This window comes from Gopherus evgoodei, chromosome 2 (assembly GCF_007399415.2).
Source record: "Gopherus evgoodei ecotype Sinaloan lineage chromosome 2, rGopEvg1_v1.p, whole genome shotgun sequence".
Taxonomy (NCBI): domain Eukaryota; kingdom Metazoa; phylum Chordata; order Testudines; family Testudinidae; genus Gopherus; species Gopherus evgoodei.
Genome location: NC_044323.1, coordinates 80,365,716 through 80,386,331, shown reverse-complemented (window position 1 = coordinate 80,386,331; position 20,616 = coordinate 80,365,716). Strand labels below are relative to the sequence as shown.

At 45.2% G+C, this 20,616-nt stretch overlaps 1 protein-coding gene across 1 annotated transcript in view; it reads left to right on the top strand.

The window, feature by feature from the left end:
* The first annotated feature begins 18,493 nt into the window (after nucleotides 1–18,493).
* NPHP3 (nephrocystin 3) overlaps nucleotides 18,494–20,616 on the top strand; it is a 41,444-nt gene continuing 39,321 nt past the window's right edge. Inside the window, 1 exon segment of the mRNA XM_030551120.1 lies at nucleotides 18,494–19,295. Coding sequence (XP_030406980.1) covers nucleotides 18,942–19,295 — 354 coding nt within the window. The 5' untranslated portion in view covers nucleotides 18,494–18,941.

The window sequence follows — 20,616 nt, the reverse complement described above, 5'->3', positions numbered from 1 at the left end:
TTGGCTATGTCTATGTTGTGCGGTTGAAAACACTTACAAGCAGCCTTTCAGGTACAACAGTAAAAAGACCATACAATGTTAATGGCTGATTGAGGAAATGCACACAAGCACAAGGATTACCCCAGGAACTGTGTACAACAGAAACCTCTCAGAGATAGCACTACACAATGGGAACTGTTTGACTCAGGTCACAGCAAAAGAGCTTTCCAGCAAGAGGGAAGAAGATATAAAAGAGGAGAAATGACATCATGATGGAACCCATCACTCTCCCTACAGCAACATACCTGGAAACACCTGAGGAATAAAGACTGAACAGGGGGAATTGATGGTCTCAGGCTAAAGGGTTTTCTAGCCTGTGTATGAAAACCTGGGAAACACAAGCTGCAAAGCCAAGACAGCTTGTGCCTTAAGAATCTGCCAGCCTGTTTATCACTCAGGGTGAGCATTTGCTAATTCATAATCTATCTAGTATGTTAAACTCAGTTTGCAGTTTTGTTTATTTACTAGGCAATCTGCTTTAATTTGTTTGCTATCACTTATAATCGCTTAAAATATATCTTTTTATAGTTAATAAACTTATTTTATGTTTTAATCCAAACCAGTGTGCATTTGCTTAAGGTGACTGGGAAAAATCTCAGCTTGTGTGCATGATCCTCTTCACATTGAGGGAGAGGCGGACCGGGTGTTAGACGGTACTGCTCTGGGTTCCTAGCTTGGGAGGCTGGTGGTTAGAGAGCCTGCATGTGACTGCAGCTGGGTGTGTCCCTACTTGTGTGAATGCTGGAGAAAGTGCAAGCTTGGAAGGCTTTGCAACTTGTCACAGCAACACAGTGTGAGAGGGAGCCCAGGCCGGTGGGTCAGAGGGCTCAGTGGTACCCTAGTTTCAGGTGGCACCCCAGGAGGAACCCGTCACACATACCCACTTGCAATATTCAGAAGCTGAACTGTGTCATTTAGACACAGCCCTTATCAGGGGTAGAATGGAGCCATACTAGGCCTTGCACAAAGGAAAGCCCCCTTGCAGCAACATCCTGTTAAGAGGATGCATCACTTGGAGTGGTGGAGGTGCTCCCCAGTCCCAGAGCTCAAAGCTCCCAAGGTCATAATTTGGGCTTGTATAGGGAAAATGTGTTTGAAGGTATAAAAGCAGTATTCCTCAACAGTATATATGATGGCCATCTAATTATGGATATTACATATTTCCACATATATATAAATATACACAACCCAAAGTTTCAATCACTTTAAATGAAACATTTTGCTGAGATACAATGGAACATTTTGTGTGCCATGACAAAACTTGCAAGTGAACATTTCTGTCGAATGCATCACTTTAGCACTTGCACACTAGTCTTTCCACTCCCACTCTTTTTGGTCACAGTTCATTGCTACAAAATTTCTGAAGTGAGATGAGTTGTGGCATGAACCTGGAATGTAATCACAGACCTTTACACCTTCAATCTAAAGTTCTCCCAATAGAGTTAATGCAATGGTATGCCTCACATCTTTCAGAGAAAAATTAGCCGGACCTTTTGCCATTATTATTATCTACTGTTCTGATTTCTAAAATGCACAACATGGATTTAATGTTTGTTTAAATAACACTTGCAACTTAATTTAATATATACATGATGCCCACAATAAGTTAGGGTTATCGATAAAATTTTCAAAATGGAATATGTGTAAAAAGAGTGTATTTGGCATCATTGTACCAGGAACTCACGTTACATAGTGGTTACACTATCTATGTATGTGCCAGCCAATTATAGCTCAAGGAAACACGGAATCTGGTCCAGTTGTTATAGAAAGAACATCATTCAATTTCAATGCCATGATGTTTCATCCCATGAGCCATATATGAAATTCAAATACCATATATGGCATATTGCTAAGAAAATGTTTACAGTGGTTTAGAAACCAAATTTTTCACTGTTCAACTGTCAGATACAGGTTGTACATGCAGAATTAATATTCCATACAGCAAGAAACCACACATTGTTTCTAGAGGATTTGAAGAGCTTTCACTCCCTGAAAAATATTCAGGAATATTTTTTCATTTGTTTTAGCACTCTTATTCCATGTTTGGGTTAATTGTTTATAATAAGATCCATTTCAGCCACATGAACAATAGAATATAGTAGGATTAGCCAGTAACCAGCACCTATAGTTATACTGTGAAATTTGTATGAATTAAGGAAAGAGTAAAGTAAATATTAATTTGCAGATAGGTTAAAAAAAGGCCTGGCTCTACAAGGAGGGAGTTGAGAGCACCCAGTACCCTGCCAGATGGGTATCACATAAACAAAATACAATCAAATTAGTTACATGATAACATATATTGTTACATCTTGTTAGACGGGGATTTGATTGGAACTGAAAGCTGAGGTCCAGATGCTGCCTGTTTCAGTTAGTATGCTCTCTGGCCTTGTTCATGCTAAGAAGATTTTAGCAATCTTCCCATTGTTGGTCTACCTTAGGGCAGGGATGGATACCATGGCGGTAGAAAAACCTGAGTCCAGACTACATTAATGCATTAACCACAGAGTTGCACTGGTGCTTCCCCAGTGGTAGAGGAATTGCTAAGAATTCTAAGTGGCGACACTGCCTCTTGGGCATAATGAACACAGGGTCCAATTCAACACTAAGAGATGTCAGTGGAAAGACTCCTACTGACTTTGATGGGAACTGGATTCTGGTCCTAGAGGACAGATCAAGAGCATGAAAGATTTGACTGGAAAACAATCAGAGAGGGGCAATTGTCTCTTTTTGCATCAAGTGCATATGATTAAAAGATCCTTCAACAATAGCTACAAAGGCAGGTCAGTCTAAAATGCACTCTAGTATTTTATCTCAGCTAACAGCAAATAACACATAACCATAGTAACCAGTTTGGTTTGAGAGATCCCTATTATGCTAAGCAAAGAGATAGTAGAAAATATCAGCAGAGACATGAAGACAGCTAGATACTGGGAATGAAAATGAAGTCAATTGGAGTTTTGGGTATTCAGCATCTCTGAAAATCAGATCATAGATGTGTTAGGTTGGATACTAAAAAAACTGAGGCATGCAAAATTAGTACACATTTTTAAAAAATTCACTTTAAATTAAAAAGTCACTTGCCTAATATCATGCAGATGGTTAATGTCAGAGCTGGAAAAATAACCTATAATTTTGACTCACAATAACTTCCTTTAACTCCTAAACCCCATATTCAGATTACACACTACAGCTTAGGTTGGTATAGGTTATGTCCTGGACCCCACACTACACGAAGGATGTGGAAAAATTGGAAAGAGTCCAGCAGAAGGCAACAAAAATGATTATGGGGCTGGACCAGAAGAGAAGAATGAGGGGGGATTTGATAGCTGCTTTCAACTACCTGAAAGGGGGTTTCAAAGCGGATGGATTTAGATTGTTCTCAGTGGTAGCAGATGACAGAACAAGGAGTAATGGTCTCAAGTTGCAGTGAGGGAGGTTTAGGTTGGATATTAGGAAAAATCTTTTTCACTACGTGGGTGGTGAAGTACTAGAATGGGTTACCTAGGGAGGTGGTGGAATCTCCTTCCTTAGAGGTTTTTAAGGTTAGGCTTGACAAAGCCCTGGCTGGAATGATTTAGTTGGGGATTGGTCCTACTTTGAGCAGGGGGTTGGACTAGATGATCTCCTGAGGTCCCTTCCAACCCTGGTATTCTATGATTCTATGTCGCTCAGTGTGAATAAGCCACCCCTCAGAGCGATGTAAGTCAAATTGACCTAGGTGCCGGTGTTGACAGTGCTATGCTGGCACAGAGAACTTCTCACACTGACATATCTACCACCACCCACAGAGGCTGGAGTAATTAAGTTGATGGGTGAGCTCTCTCCTATTGGCTTAGAACAGGGGCAGGCAACCTATGGCACACATGCTAAAGGCAGCATGCAAGCTGATTTTTAGGGGCGCTGCATTTTAATTTAATTTTAAATGAAGCTTCTTAAACATTTTTAAAACCTTATTTACTTTACATACAACAATAGTTTAGTTATGTATTATAGATTTATAGAAAGAGACCTTCTAAAAACATTAAAATGTATGACTGGCACACAAAACCTTAAATCAAAGTGAATAAATGAAGACTTGGCACACCACTTCTGAAAGGTTGCTGACCCCTGGCTTAGAGCATCTGCACTAGAAGTGGTATAGCTGCACTGGTGCAGTTTTGCCACTGTAAGATGCCCTTGCTGCTTGTCAGCCCCTTTCAGTGGCACCAACTTTGGAGTCCAGTTCGGGAAGGCCCCAGAGTCCTCCACAAAGAAGGCCTCTGACTCCATTTTCTCCATCTTACATGTCCCTTAGTCTCTCAAACGTCTGTACCAGGCAATAGTTCCCACAGTCCTCTATCTTCCCCTTGTATCAGGGTGACTGCTTACCTGTGTTCTCCACCATGTGTAATGGGGCACGACTCATCACTGTGGTGCCTCCTGCTGGCCGTCCTTGGAATTAGCTCTGGTTCGCCAGTCTGGCCCCATCTAGTGGTGTCTCGCCACTGCTGCTTCTGCCATCAGGACCTATGTCGCTCTTAGGACTGCAGTGTCCTCTTCTGGACATAGCTCTCTGGCTGTGCCCTACTCAGTTCTCTCCCCACTTCCAGGGGGCTGGCAGTCCTCTGTCCAGACACTTGCCTCAATGGCATGTTGCAGTCTCGGGTCTAACCACCTGCATCAGTGGCAAACTGCAGCCCATACTCTAGTCACTCCCCTCAGTGGCAAGTGGGGTCAAAGCAAGGGAGGACCCAGACCCGGTCGCTACTCCAGATCCTGGCCCAGGGACCCTCTAGTCGGCAGCCACGCACTGTGTCACCTCCAACCCCCGCCATCTGTTTCCCTGGGCCTTTTCCCTGCAGCTCTAGCACCTTCTCTGTTCTTGTATCTGGGCTTCAGTCTAGCAGCGGCCAGCCAGGAGCTCACTCATGCTCCTCAACCCAGCCCATCACTGCTCTGGCCATGGTGCTGTCTCTTCTTCCTTTAGGGCAGCCAGTCCTCCCTCTCCAGATTCCAGGGAGTAACTCCAGCTGCTCTATTCAGCAGCCCTTCTTATATGCTTCAGCCTGGCCCTGACTGGCTGTCTCTACAAGCCCTTTCCTAATTGGTGCCTCCTGCACAGTCTCCCTGGGGTTGCTTTAACCTCTCTTCTGCCAGTGTGGGGCAGATGCCCCACCACACTGACATAGGAGGAAGTGACTATTCGGCTGAGAAAGCCAGAGATGATGCACACTTACTGAAGTGGGTGTTTCATTATTCACTCTGTTGTTGGGATTATAACTCATCGTTGGTGTGGAGAATTTGGGAATTATTTTAACATTTTTATTAATGATATATATGTGATCAGTTTAGCCACTCATTTTGTATTGCTATTCTTTGAATGTGAAGGGTTTAAACTCGACTGTGGAGAAAGGGGAAATAAGACACAGCTAGACATCTTGTAGGCAGCAGTTCTGTCTTGATTGGAACCAAATGCATCATCAAAATGTGAATGGAATCAACACATGTGAATGGAAGACCCAACAACTGGACCATTTAAATGACCAGCAGCCAAGAGCAAGTTATTAACTCTTTGCAGGTAACTGGAACGGAAAAACCCCAGCAGCTGTAGAAAGAAGCCAAGATGTGGATGCTGGCCTTTAAAGGGCACACAGAGAGCAGAGACACACAATGAAGGAAGGTAGGAAAGAAGGAAGGAAAGAAGGAAAGAAACACAAGCAGATTCCAAGAGAACATGGAATATTGGGGAAGTTGCTTCTGCCAATATAGAATCTTTCTTAGGCCCTGTCTACACACGATGATTATACTGGCATAGCTATGTTGGTGTAGCTATGCTGGCATAATACCATAGTATAGATATAGCCTACAATGGAAGAGGTTTTATAGGAACATCACTTCCCTGAATGAAATTAGCTTCTGTTGACACAGCTGCATCTACACTGGGGATTAGGTCGACATAGCTATGTCAGTTGGGTGTGCTTTATACACCCTGGCCAGCATACTTATGTCAACCTAACTTTTAAGTATAGATCAAGTCATAAGCTTTGCTTTTCCATGCTGACCTAAGGACTCTCAGATTCTGAATTCAGTTGACTAATAAATGTTGGCTTGTTTTGAAAAGGTTGCCTTGCATCCCTGCAAATACTTACTAGTTGCACTGGGGTAAAAGTCTCTAAACAGGAGTCTGAACTCATTTGGACTTGCATTTGAGAGCACACAATAAGAAAGAGGGTTGATGTACCCTGGAGGCCCTGTCTCTGAGCCATGTGGGTCAACCTTGTGAAAGGCTAAGCCCAGGGCTTAGTGAATGTGAAGGTGCTCCCAGGGGCGGCTCTAGGGATTTTGCCGCCCCAAGCACGGCCAGCAGGCTGCCTTCAGCGACGTGCCTGCGGAGGATCTGCTGGTCTCGCGGCTTCGGGGGACCTCCCGCAGATGTGCATGCGAGAGGTCCGAAGCTGCGGCACCAGCGGACCCTCCGCAGGCAAGCTGCTGAAGGCAGCCTGCCTGCCGCCCTCGCAGCGACCGGCAGAGCGCCCCCCGTGGCTTGCCACCCCAAGCGCGTGCTTGGCGTGCTGGGGCCTGGAGCTGCCCCTGGGTGCTCCCAAACAGACTGTATAAAGGCTAGGGTATTGAATCCTGGATCTCTGACAACTGGATTGTCAGTCAAAACACAATTCAGACAGACAATGAGTCATGGCTGTCTGACAGGCTTGGCCAAGATTTTTCTAGAGCAGCACTGCTGAGTCACTTGGTACACAGACTTAAGAGTGTGTCTTGTTCTGACATCTTACGGCTGTCAAGGTGAGAAGTTAGTTTTCAATTATCAGTGTCATTCTGAATGCAATTTAGTTCTTTAAATCAAAACATTTCTTGTGTACTTGTACTACAGCTTGGTAGTGAGGCTATAATTAAGGTTGAATTTATAGATAGTGTGGTTAGAAGAAAGGGTTGTTTTGTTTTGTTTTTGATGATTTCTAATTATTTTGACCAGTCCTGAATAATGAAATTTTAAAAAGCCTTTAGGGCATTCAATCCTTCATGTAAAAAACAAAATAAAAACCCTGAGAGTTGTTTAATTTTGCAAAGCAGTTAGGGCCAAATCCTGATCCTCTTGCAGTCAATGACAAAACTGTCAGTGATTTCAATGGAACTAGGGTTTGGCTCTTACTACTACTAGGTTAGTGACTTCTTTTCTTAATGCTTCTATATATGGCAGATATGTAGTGCACTGTGTAAAAATACAATATTGTATTTGTGCAACTCTCACTTGCTCAGTACAGTGGCTCAAAACACATTGCAGAGCATTCTAGTATGCTATCTTCAATCTTTAGGTGACTTGAACATAGGTAGAAACTCATCACTTTTTAATCTCACACTCTCCTATCTCTGTATAACTAGTAGGAAAACTCCTTACTCTGTTCACCAAGCCACCCTCTCCCCATCTTTTCCCTAAGTGTTGCTGACCTCTAGTGGTGAAGATTTACAAGATTTAAAGGCACAGGAACTTTTAAAAGTGGATGTCATCTCCTCCATCAATTCTATTCCAGGTAATTATTAGGCCTCTCAAGAAATGGATTCTTGGTACATCCATGCTGAGCTCAGCTTGGTAGAGTGTAATAATGTTACTGTACCACATAAGAGGTAGTGAGCTGAATAGCTATATAATGTTCCAAAATAATGTTTGATGTGGTAATTTATAATGAACTACCTATGTAGTGTATTGTTTTAGTAAAAAATAAATAAGACAAATTGCAATACATTGCCATAAAGCATGCTTGTCAAAAGGAATCAGAATGGTATGGAAAAGAGGAATAAGACCTCAGATGTGATATTCAGGACATTTCTTCAATCTTTACTTTATTCCTCAGGTAAGGCTTTTCTATACCTGTGGTCATATTTTAGGGTTGCATAATTTTCTGTAAAAGTATGAAAGGCTTTTTAATCATCTGAAATGATGCAGTGAAAAGAGGCAGCCATGGTAATGGAATGGTAAACTGTTGTAAGCAGAGTCAGGATAAGCTCTACCCTGACATCTGGTGGAAAGAATGTCAGAGAGTGTATTTGCATAGGCACGCCCACCCTATCCCAGACTTCCAAGCTGTGGGATTGCTTGGTGACAAATTGCTCACCCTCAGTTGGGTGGTACTGGCTAGACATGGGACATGGGTTCCAAAACCCAGAGAATTGAGAGAGGCTGGGAACAGGTATTTGTGCCTGGTGGTGCAGCAGCCTCCTTGTGGAGCTAGAAGCACCAGTTGCACCCCCTCTTCTCTCCACTGTGGAATGTCAGAGTTGATTTTTTATTTCCTTAAGAATCCAGATACAGGTTACTGAGCTGAAATCACTTTGGGCTAATGGTGCACTAGCACTGGGGCTCCCCTACTATGAGCTGGAATCACTAAGAGCTGAAAATCACTAAAAAGCTAAAATCACTGAGCTGAGAGCACTGTACTCAGTGCTAACTAGTGGGGAGCCCAAAGCTATACTGTGGAACAGAGCTGTTGGCGGAGTGGAGCAGTTTGTGGGGATGGCTGGAGCGGATCACGGGACAGCTGGTGGCAGCGGAGCGGCTGGCGGAGCGGAGTAGCTGTGAGATGGGTGGAGCGCCCACAGAGCGAGCAGAGCTGAGCAGTCTGCAGGGACAACTGGAGCAGCCCACAGGGTAGCTGGTGGAGCAGAGCAGCTGGCAGAGCGGAGCAGTTTCTGAGGATGGCTGGAGGAGCAGAGTGGAGCGGCTGGTAAAGCGCAGCAGTTCGTGGAGAAGGCGGGAGCAGAACCCACGGAGAGGCAGGGCAGTCGGCCCTGGACCACGTAAGGTGCCCCTTTCTACCAGGCTGGGGCGGGGGAGACCTCTGCAGATAGGCTCTCGAACTTTGGGGCTGCACTGACCCAGGACAGAGACTTTTGGGACTGTGGGTGATTTGGGGGTTGCTGGACTCAAAAGCCCAGGAAAGAGGACACAGCTCAATTTCCTGGGGTGGGTCTTGGCTCACGGTTTGGTCTATGAACTCTAGTAGAGGTGTTTTTCCCAATTTAGTGTTTGTTGTTTATCTCATGTATTAAATCTTTTCTGCTACACCAAGACTCTGTGCTTGCGAGAGGGGAAGCATTGCCTCTTTGAGGCGCCTAGGGGTGTGTGTAAGATTTTCCCAGGTCACTGGGTGGGGGCTCGAGCTGGTTTGGAATTGGGTTATTGAAACGGAACCCCTGGATACTGAACCCGGCCCTTGTTGCTGCCAACTCAGAGGGGCAGAAGGGTTACACTGTATTATACTATTCAGCGACTAAATGGAGATGTGTGTGTCACATACCTTATTTAGGCTAACCTCAGCCATTCCTGTAGAACAGTGATTCTCAAACCTGGGCCACCACTTGTTCAGGGAAAGCTCCTGGCGGGCCGGGCTGGTTTGTTTACCTGCCGTGTCCACAGGTTCTGCCAATCGTGGCTACCACTGGCCCCGGTTCGCCACTCCAGGCCAATGGGGGCTGCAGGAAGTTTGAGAACCACAGCTGTAAAACATAAAAGGACCTTAGTGTGAACGCATCTGGTATATCTCTCTGAAAAGGAAACTCTGTAGTCAGTCCATATCTGATACAGAAACCTGATCTGCTAGTTCCAGCCCTGTAACCTACCATGTGCAAGGTACACATGACTAGGGTTGCCAACTTCATAATATTTAAAAACTGGACACTCCAGCAAGAGTGCTGGAACTCCCCTGCCCTGCCTCTTCCCCCAAGGCCCCACCCAAGCCCCGCCTCTTCCCCTAGAGGTCTCGCCTTTCCTCTTCCCCGAGGTCCAGCTCCTGCCCCACCTCTTCCCCCCCAAGGCCTTACGCCAGCCCCACCTCTTCCCCCAAGGACCCCCCTTCACTCTTTTTCCCTTCTTCCCCCCTGTCACTTGCTGCTTTTCCCCTCTCCCCCACACTCCCTCGGGTCCGGAGGGACTTGCCTGCGGAGCTGGGGCTGGGAGATGCAGCCACTCAACGCAGGTAGGAGGTGGCCCTAGTTTAGTAGGGGCTGGTGCGAGTGATGATCCAGTGCCTCCTCGCCTCCCCCACCCACAGTAACCAAACTTTGGGTGTTTGGTCAGTAGATCTAATCAGACACTGTCAGGCAAGGGTGCTGGAACGGGGCAGGGTGTTGGGGGCCATGGGCCCATGACTTTTTACCAGCAAGAGATGGGGGAGAGAGGGTGGAGAGGAGTGAGCGGGGTGAGGGCCTCGGGGGAAAAGGTGGCATGGGGGCAGGGCCTCTGGGGTAGGGCTGCCAACTTTGGTTGGACATATTCCTGGAGGTTTCCTCACATGACATAATCTGTAATTAATGATTAATCTTCAATTCCTGGAGACTCCAGGACAATCCCTGGAGGGTTAGCAACCCTACTCAGGGGAAGGAGTGGCATGACGGCAGGGGTTTGGGAGGAAGGGGCAGTGCAGGGACAGAGCCTTGGGGAGAAGGGGCAGAATGGGGGGGAAGCCTCAGTGGGAAGGGGCGGCATAAGGGTGGGAGGGTTCTGGGGGAAGGGGCAGCTCATGAGGTGGGGCCACAGTTCAGATGCCAGTGGCCTACCACACTTATAGGGAGCTTCTGCTGCTTCTGCTCCAGACTTTTTGGTCGAAAACCAGACACCTGGCCACTCTGCACATGACAGCCATTTTGTAATTAGTAGTGCACACATAGCCTTGACTGACCAGGCCATCTACTCTCTTAAAAATGCCCTGGAGAACTTTAACTCTCAGACACCAGAAACAAATAGAAAGGAGCTTAATTTTTAATGTCTTTGTCATAAACAGATGGTTAAGGGTTAATGTCTCTTTTACCTGTAAAGGGTTAAGAAGCTCAATTAACCTGGCTGACACCTGACCAGGGGACCAATGGGGGGACAAGATACTTTCAAATCTTGGTGGAGGGAAGTCTTTGTTTGTGCTGTTTGTTTTGTTCGTTGTTCCCTCTTACACCCAGGTTTTCTCCGATCTTTCTAAATCAGTCTCTCATGTTTCAAAATAGTAAGTAATAGCCAGGAAAGGCGAAATAGTCTTACGTTTGTTTTCTTAACTTATGAATGTTTTTCCTTTTGCTGGAAGGATTTTTACCTCTGTTTGCTGTAACTTTGAATCTCAGGCTGGGGGGCGGGGAAGTCCTTCTAGTCTATATGAATCTGAATACCCTGTAAGCATTTACCATCCTGATTTTACAGAGATAATTTTTACTTTTTCTTTCTTTAATTAAAAGCTTTATTTTTAAGAACCTGATTGATTTTTCCTTGTTTTGGAATCCAAGGGATTGAGTCTAAACTCACCAGGGATTGATGTGGGGGGGAAAGGAAGAGAATGGTTAATTCCTCTTTGTTTTAAGATGCAAGGAGTTTGGATCTGTATAGCTTCCCAAGGCAACCCAGGGAGGAGCAAGTCTGGCGGGGGGAAGAGGGGGAATGGTTTATTTCTCCTTGTTTTAAGACCCAAGGGGTTTGGGTCTTGGGTTCCCCAGGGAAGGTTTTGGGGGAACAGGAAGTGTGCCAAACACTATATTTTGGCTGATGGCAGTGTACCAAATTTAAGCTAGTAATTAAGCTTAAAAGTGATCATGCAGGTCCCCACTTTTTGGACACTAAAGTTCAAAGTGGGGAAAAGACCTTGACAGTCTTCATGCCAAAGTTTTACTCAGAAAGTTAAACCCATAAACTTGTGGCCTAATGATGAATTCTGGCTAATTGCAGAGCTATTTTTGTCCTCTGTACCAGCTTGTATGGTATGACAGCCATTTGAAGGGCCTGACTGAAAGAACCACTGAAGTCAACTGACAAATGCCGATCAACTTCAGTGAGCTATGAATCAGGCATTATTTTACATAAAATCATAGAGTTTAAGGCCAGAAGGAACTACCAGATCAGCTAGCCTGACATCCTGTATATCACATGCTAGCAACACTGCCCAGTACCCACACAATGAATCCAACAAAACTGAGATGCTGATTAATTGAGAGCTCAGCTCTTTTTGTACTATATACCAGATTCTGCATTCTGCCTTCTTAGGAGACTATGAAAAGGGTTAAAATCATTTAACCAAGCTACAACTTGCTCTACCATTCGGCTTCTCCAGGCCTTTACTCATTACATGGGCCAGAATACTGGGAATAACAATCAGGTTAACTTTTAGACTGACAGCTTCACAGCCACTAACAAGAGTGTTGTAGAATCATGTATAATCCGGTATAAAAGCAACCATTTTTTAAATTACCGCATTGCACTACTTTCACTACACATCCCCAATTAGAACTCTCTTAATCAAGATGCAACAAAAAGCTCTGCTTAGACATGTATTTTTGAATAATGCATGAAATCATAAAAAAACTGTCAGTTTTGGTACAGTACAGCCACAAACAACTTACTATTGATTTATGAAGGGCTTTTCTAATGCTTTGCCTTTGTCAGTTGTATTTAATTATTCTAAAGTCTGAATTTACAAAGAAGAAGATAGCTTTGAGCTGCTCGGTTGTTTTCCATTTAGAGCATCCTGTTTTCAATAATTTATTCCAATCATAGCAAAACTCTTATTTATAACATGCAGCCAAACTGTGGGAGCCTATGTTCTGAAACACTCACTCCAACTGCAAATTTCCTTGCTATTTCCTGTACCTCTTTATACTAAATTATACTGGAATATGTATGTGGCTAGATACTGGATGTGTGTTCTTTTGTAAAATGAACATCTGCCAATTCTGAGTTGTGGTGAATCTCAGGGCAATAAAACAGCACAAAAATGTGTGAGAGGGAAGGCCACTTGGTTTATAATCAGAATTATACAGTTACCTTGCTTTTCCACAAATAAAAAGGCATTGCACAGATCTGTAGAAAACTCCATACAGTACTGCAGTTCTTGATGCTCCAGTTATCTCTAGGGGACAGATCCATGTCTACAGACTCATGGTCAACAATATATCCTAAAATGGAATAAAGGCAAGAGTGTGAAAACTTAAATATCAAATTAAGCATATGAACATACATTTTAAAATGTTACAGGATACACTGAAGACAAGTAACATCATGATAGATTTCAAATAGATTTTTTAAACTTTAGATTATTCAGTAATTTTATTATTTCAGTGCAGTTTTGTTTTTTAAGAAATAAGGTCACTTGCGCAGAAAATTGACACACTGGATATGTATTCGCCCCAGTGACGTTCAGATGGAGTTGTAGTAAAGATGAATTTGGCCCCATTGTGTCTCCACTGTGAATGAGGCAGCATCAGAGAAGCAATATCAACAATTCCTCCAATGTAATTGTTGCTATCGTGGATTATTAGCAATGGATCACGGGTCCATTATAATGCAGAACATGTCTTTTTTACTCTAGATCTAAAGGTAATGAGATTTTGTGTGAGGAAAGCCACAATTCTGGTTTGCAAAGAACTCAGAACATAGAAAAGAATTTAGTGCAACCAAAAGCATGACCAAACCTTGGACTTTGTTCCCAGAACTCAGACACGTGTGCAGCTCTGAAATAGAAGAGCATTCTGTATATTAACATGCAAATGAGGAAACTCAGAGCCCTGCTTCATTTTAGAATTCTTGATCTGTATGCTGCTCTGCCTAGGCATGCATATCTTATAGACTCATAGACTCTAGGACTGGAAGGGACCTCGAGAGGTCATCGAGTCCAGTCCCCTGCCCTCATGGCAGGACCAAATACTGTCTAGACCATCCCTGATAGACATTTATCCAACCTACTCTTAAATATCTCCAGCGATGGAGATTCCACAACTTCCCTAGGCAATCTATTCCAGTGTTTAACTACCCTGACAGTTAGGAACTTTTTCCTAATGTCCAACCTAAATCTCCCTTGCTGCAGTTTAAGCCCATTGCTTCTTGTTCTATCATTGGAGGCTAAGGTGAACAAGCTGTCTCCCTCCTCCTGATGACACCCTTTTAGATACCTGAAAACTGCTATCAGGTCCCCTCTCAGTCTTCTCTTTTCCAAACTAAACAAACCCAATTCCTTCAGCCTTCCTTCATAGGTCATGTTCTCAAGACCTTTAATCATTCTTGTTGCTCTTCTCTGGACCCTCTCCAATTTCTCCACATCTTTCTTGAAATGCGGTGCCCAGAACTGGACACAATACTCCAGTTGAGGCCTAACCAGCGCAGAGTAAAGCGGAAGAATGACTTCTCGTGTCTTGTTTACAACACACCTGTTAATGCATCCCAGAATCATGTTTGCTTTTTTTGCAACAGTATCACACTGTTCACTCATATTAAGCTTGTGGTCCACTATGACCCCTAGATCTCTTTCTGCCATACTCCTTCCTAGACAGTCTCTTCCCATTCTGTATGTGTGAAACTGATTGTTCCTTCCTAAGTGGAGCACTTTGCATTTATCTTTATTGAACTTCATCCTGTTTACCTCAGACCATTTCTCCAATTTGTCCAGATCATTTTGAATTTTGACCCTGTCCTCCAGAGCAGTTGCAATCCCTCCCAGTTTGGTATCGTCCGCAAACTTAATAAGCGTACTTTCTATGCCAACATCTAAATCGTTGATGAAGATATTGAACAGAACCGGTCCCAAAACAGACCCCTGCGGAACCCCACTTGTTATACCTTTCCAGCAGGATTGGGAGCCATTAACAACTACTCTCTGAGTACGGTTATCCAGCCAGTTATGCCCCCCCCTTATAGTAGCCCCATCTAAATTGTACTTTCCTAGCTTATCTATAAGAATATCATGTGAAACTGTATCAAATGCCTTACTAAAGTCTAGGTATATCACATCCACCGCTTCTCCCTTATCCACAAGGCTCGTTATCCTATCAAAGAACGCTATCAGATTAGTTTGACACGATTTGTTCTTTACAAATCCATGCTGGCTATTCCCTATCACCTTACCACCTTCCAAGTGTTTGCAGATGATTTCTTTGATTACCTGCTCCATTATCTTCCCTGGCACAGAAGTTAAACTAACTGGTCTGTAGTTTCCTGGGTTGTTTTTATTTCCCTTTTTATAGATGGGCACTATATTTTCCCCCTTCCAGTCTTCTGGAATCTCCCCCGTCTCCCATGATTTCCCAAAGATAATAGCTAGAGGCTCAGATACCTCCTCTATTGATGTCAATGTGAGGAACCATGTAGCACTTCCACACACCCCATATTCAGTATGCCACAAATGGCTTTTTAACTGAAGTTTTGCATAGGACAATCAACCACAGCCCATCATTCAGCCAAGGAATGAGTTGCTTTTTCATAGAGACATGCAACATCTTTTAACATCAGCATGGGATCTTGGTACATGCCAGTGCCCCACAATTCACAAGCCAGAATTATGAAAGAAAATAAACCCATTTCCTTTTTGATTTGTGTACAATACACTAATTTTCCTCGCTGACAGAAGCAATTTTGTAGACATTTGGAATGAGATCATAGTAGATTTCTCTAAAATACACCACTACCCTGATATAACACAGCCGGATATAACGTGAATTCGGATATAATGTGGTAAAGCAGTGCTCTGGGGGTGTGGGGCTGCGCACTCCGGCAGATCAAAGCAAGTTCAATATAGCACAGTTTTACCTATAATACACTAAGATTTTTTGGCTCCTGAGGACAGTGTTATATCAGGGTAGAGGTGTACTTTTTCTTTTACTCCCATTATAAGTTGGTTAATTGCTCACACAGCAAATGTATAAGCCAGGCAATCTTTTCTTTGATGTGGTTGGTTGTTTTTTTTTGGTTTTCTTTCATACTGTTGCAGTATGATGGATTCTATGGTTTGGGAACACACTAACATACTTGTGAGTCTCACTGGTTTCTTTGTGTAAATATCCCAGGATGTGGGGGAGCCAAACAAAAGTCTTGCAGATAAAGACAGATATAAGTAGTGCATTATAATGTATTTAGTTGATGGAATTTAAGCCCCAGAAGATAGAAAGGACATATGTTACTGGGGAGGAAGGTTATCAAATATTTAGAGCCAATTTTAGGGGGAGCAGGGATTTTCCTGGCTTCTCCACAACCAAGAAACTTGCGAGGAGTAGATCTGAAAGCTATAAAGAGACATGAAGGCAAGAGGAAGATATACCTTTTAATTCCAGCAAAGCACATTGAAGTAGGAGTGCCCTATGTAGACGTTGTCCATCATGTCATAATGTCACCTATTAGGCATTGATTGCCTCTTGTGAAATGCTCAGTACCATCAAATCCCAATGTCTTCTACAGGCACTAAGTGGGCTGGGAAGCTCACAGGAGTGGATTCTGTTACAGAGCTACAGGATGATATCCAACACTGCATAATGCCCCAATCCTGTAAGCATTCATGCACACGAACAGTCCCATTGAATTAGAACTACTCATGTGCATAAGTGCTTGCAGGATTGGGACCTATCATTGTAAAAGCCTAAATAACTTTGGTGCTCTAAATTGTATGGGAATTTCAAGACAAGTGGCAGTCCTCTGAGGGGTCATATTTTGGAAGGACAATTGTAAATATTTTTGCTAGAACATAGAAACTGACTAACCATCCTTAACAGATGGGCACTTAGATTTGTGCTGTCTGGGAAATGATAACAGTAACTCAATGGCTGGTAAGGGCTGAGATCCGCTGAAAGTGGAAAGGTTTTTCAGAGCACACAAAAATTACAGTTTTTTTGGTTATTATTTGTATGACTATAGTGTGACGTTCTGTACCTTGTGGGAATACCCTCCACGCCCACGTTCACCCTATAATATGATTGTGTGGTATCTAATGCAAAGTTTGTCATGTCGGGTGTCTTCGGAAGGCACATGATGTACTTAGCACTGTTGTTACAGTAATGTTATAGGTTGCAATTTCATGTACATCGTTATGAGGTTGAAAATGTGTCCTCATGGTTTAAAGCAAGCCCAGGCAAAAAACATCCCAAGAACAGGGGGGCAGTTCACACCTCATACGGTCATGGATGGGACAAACCCAGCCCAGTGTCACAGGAACAAAGGACACTGGCCTAGGCAACAACAAAGGATCTGTTGGACTCTTGAGTGAGTCACCCCCCCTTCCTTTGGTCAGTTTGGGACTGCGATGAGGTAATGCTCACCTGACTCTGAAGTGGGAGAGGGCAAAGTCAAGAGGGAAGAAATAACAAGATAAAAGGGAGAGACGTTTGCCATGCTCTTCCTCTCTCTTCCACCTCCATCTATAGACATCACCACCAAGCAACTGAAGCGCTGATCAAAGGGGAGAGCCCGGCTAAAGGGCAACCAGACAGCATCTAAGTTTGTAAGGGCATTGAAAGTGATAAGATCAGTTAGAATGTGTTTTGCTTTTATTTCATTTGAACAAATCCAACTTGTTATGCTTTGATTTATAATCACTTAAAATTTATCTTTCATAGTTAATAAAATTTTTCTACCTGAAGCAGTGTGTTTGGTTTGAAGTATGTCAGAGACTCCCCTTGGGTTAACAAGCCTAGTACATATCAATTTGTTAAATTGACAAACTCATATAAGCCTGCAGCGTCCAATGGGCATAACTGGACTCTGCAAGAGGAAGGTTCCTAGGTTTGTGTCTGGGACCCGACATATTGGCTACTGTCATTCAGTTTCACAAGCCAAGCTGTTTACATGCCAGAGGCTGTGCATGAACAGCCCAGGAATGGGGGGTTCTCACAGCAGAGCAGGGTAAGGATGGCTCCCAGAGTCAAAGATTGGAATGCCCTTGCAGATCACTGGTCTGGATAATACCAGGGGAACAGCACATGCAGTGCCTAACAGCCTGAGCCACTGACAAAGACCCTATTGTGCTAGGCGCTGTAAGAACCCACCCAACTCCCCGCCCCAAACCCAGTTCCTGCCCCAATGAGCTTATAAATCTAAGTACAGTGCTGTTTTCCCCAGCTGCAGTATTGTACTAATTACTTCTGGTGGAGAGAGACTGTTCTATTTACCACGTCTCCCTATTTGGGTTTCCCTTCTTTCCCGTTCTTGTTCTTCTTCTTCCAAATTGTTTCTGAAACCTCTACAACCTAAACGTGGCTGCTTTGCCTCCTCAACTCTTCTAGGGAAAGAGGGGTCCCTCCGCACTCCTCTTTTCGCTCCTCCCCAACCCCTACCCCATACTTCTACTTCAGCTCCCACAGTTACTTCTTTTATTTAGAGACATATCCCTCTGCTCTGGGGAACAACCCAGCCCCTTCCTTCTGAACGTGCTCACTGCCTCTGTCCCTCTCCCTTCCCCCACGCCAGCAGCGAGGGGTCCGTCTCCAGCCCCCGCCTCTCCACACCAGCTCGGCCCCGACCTGCCCCCCTCCCTCATTCTTCCACCAGCCCGTCAGCCCCGACACGCTCCCTCCGACTCTCCCCGCAGGGCCGCGGGCCGGGCGCTCCCGGCCGGCTGCCCAGCAGCGCCGCGCAGAGCGGGGTCCGGCCGCACGAGGCGCCCTGCCGCCCGCCGGGCTCAGAGACTCCCGAATCCCGTCCCCGCTGCCCTGTCCGGGGAGGGCTGGAGGCGGCCCACGTGGCTCCTTCCTTCCTTCCTTCCTCCGAGTCCTGCCCCGCCCCTTGCAGCGCAGCGGGCTGCGGCTGCCTGAGACCCTGGCCTGGGGGCACAGACTCCCGGAGGGTGCGGTGGCTCCTCCCTGCCGAGGGGTGTTATTCATGCTGCCCTAGACAGCGGGGCAGCCCGTCATTGCTCCCCTAGGGGGGCTTGAAGCCAGTCTAGTTAGTAGGGTCCGGGTGGGAGAGCCTGGGCAAGCCCCTGAGCTGTGTGGGGAGCCCCACTGCCGGCCAGTCCATGGGTGCACTGGCACCACAGGGATGACCCTGGTATAAAGTGCTAGAGGGACAGAGCCAGTGACACACGCCTAGCACCCATGCCCAGCTCCTGGGTGACTCCAGCTGCCAAACCTATGGAGAAGGGAGAGCAGCAGTGAGGGCAGCATCCCAAGCTGGCCCCCCAACGATGGGGACAGCTTCCTCTCTGGTGAGCCCAGCGGGCACTGGAGGGGAGGTGATCGAGGATGCCTACGGGGGAGGTGGCGGCGAAGCCTGTGAGATCCCAGTGGAGGTGAAGCCTAAAGCTCGCCTGCTGCGCAGCTCTTTCCGCCGGGTGGGTGCTTCGCGGCCTGGAGGCCTCATCGGGGCCAGCTTCAAATCCACTGCCTCAGTGCAGGAGTTGGAGTGCATGGCTGAGTATGAGCGTCTGAAGAAAGAATATGAGATCTTCCGTGTCAGCAAGAACAACGAGGTGGCCTCTATGGTCAAGAAAGAAGCCAAGCTTGACCTGGAGAACAAGAGACTCCGGGCAGAGCTCCAGGTAACTAGCAACTGTACTGACCCTTGCCACAGTTTATAGGGGAAGGGGTGGGAGTGAAGATCTCATCTCCTGAGACAAATAATAATACTTAGCTCCTATATAGCGCTTTTCATCCTTACATCTCAAAGCACTTAATAAGTTGAGTGTATCCATTTTACAGATGGGAAAGTGGAGGCATAGAGAAGACAAGAGATTTGTCTAAAGTTATTCAGGAAATAAGTGTCAAAGCTGGGAACAGAACCCAAATCTCTTTCTACTCACCATGCACCTTCTGAAATGGGGAATAGACTCCTCAGCTATGGCTTTAGCACTGACCTCCTTCCTCCCAACTAGTATTTGAGTGGAGAGCAGTCCAGTGCTTTTTATCTCCTCCCCTTTCCAGCATCTTCTGGAAGGGCTGTCCACCTCCCAGTATTCTCCCTCCTACTCTATGTGGAGCTGCTGAGTAGCACCCTTATAAAATTCCGGTTTTTAAATGTAGCCTGATAGAAACACCATTCAGAACTGCAGGCTAAATATTTCAGATCAAGATAGCATTGTTTACATGAACAAATCAGAAACTAAAAAAAGAAATGGACAGTTAAAAATGTGTTTAATGCCTTTACCTGTGTTAATCTAGATGTCTTTAATAAAAATGTAGGTTGGTATAATAAAATAAAACATCTAGTTTACTTTTCACCATTTAGACAGTTTGTTTATTATTTGCAATACTTCCAGCCTGAACTGGTCAGTTTCACTTTTCTTTCCAGGTTTCTTCAGAGCCCCACTGAAATAAAAATGAAGTCAGTGGGGCTGCATTAGAGCACTGGGGTCTGCTTGCACTATATGTATCTTATAACTTTAAAAACAAATTTTGTATTTGTGGATAATCTAAGCCAGCATTTCTCAAATGCGGCCACCAGGGACTTTTCTTAGGCCACAGCCTCTTGGGTGATGAAGAGGGGCAAGGAGTAACCTTCCCCGAGGGCTGCCAGCGGGAGCTGGTCTCTGTCCCCTTATGGAGTCACAAACACTGTAGGAGCAGGTGGCCAGCGTGTATTCCCCACCTTCTTGGGGACTATGGGGCTCGGGTTTCAGGCTTAAGCCCTGGGGGGTGGGCAACAGGCTCTGGACGTGCAACGGCAAGCTCCATCCCTCAGCTGCAGTGCTCCAGGCTCCGGGCTTATCCCCTGCACATCACCCTTGACCCTCGCTGCCTCCTCCAGTCCCCATCTGTGCACCAGGGCCCCAGACTCTCGCTCTAGGCTCACCTCCCCCATCTCCCTTGACCCCTGCTATCTCCCATCTATTCTCCTATCACTCCTTGGACCTCCCCATCCGG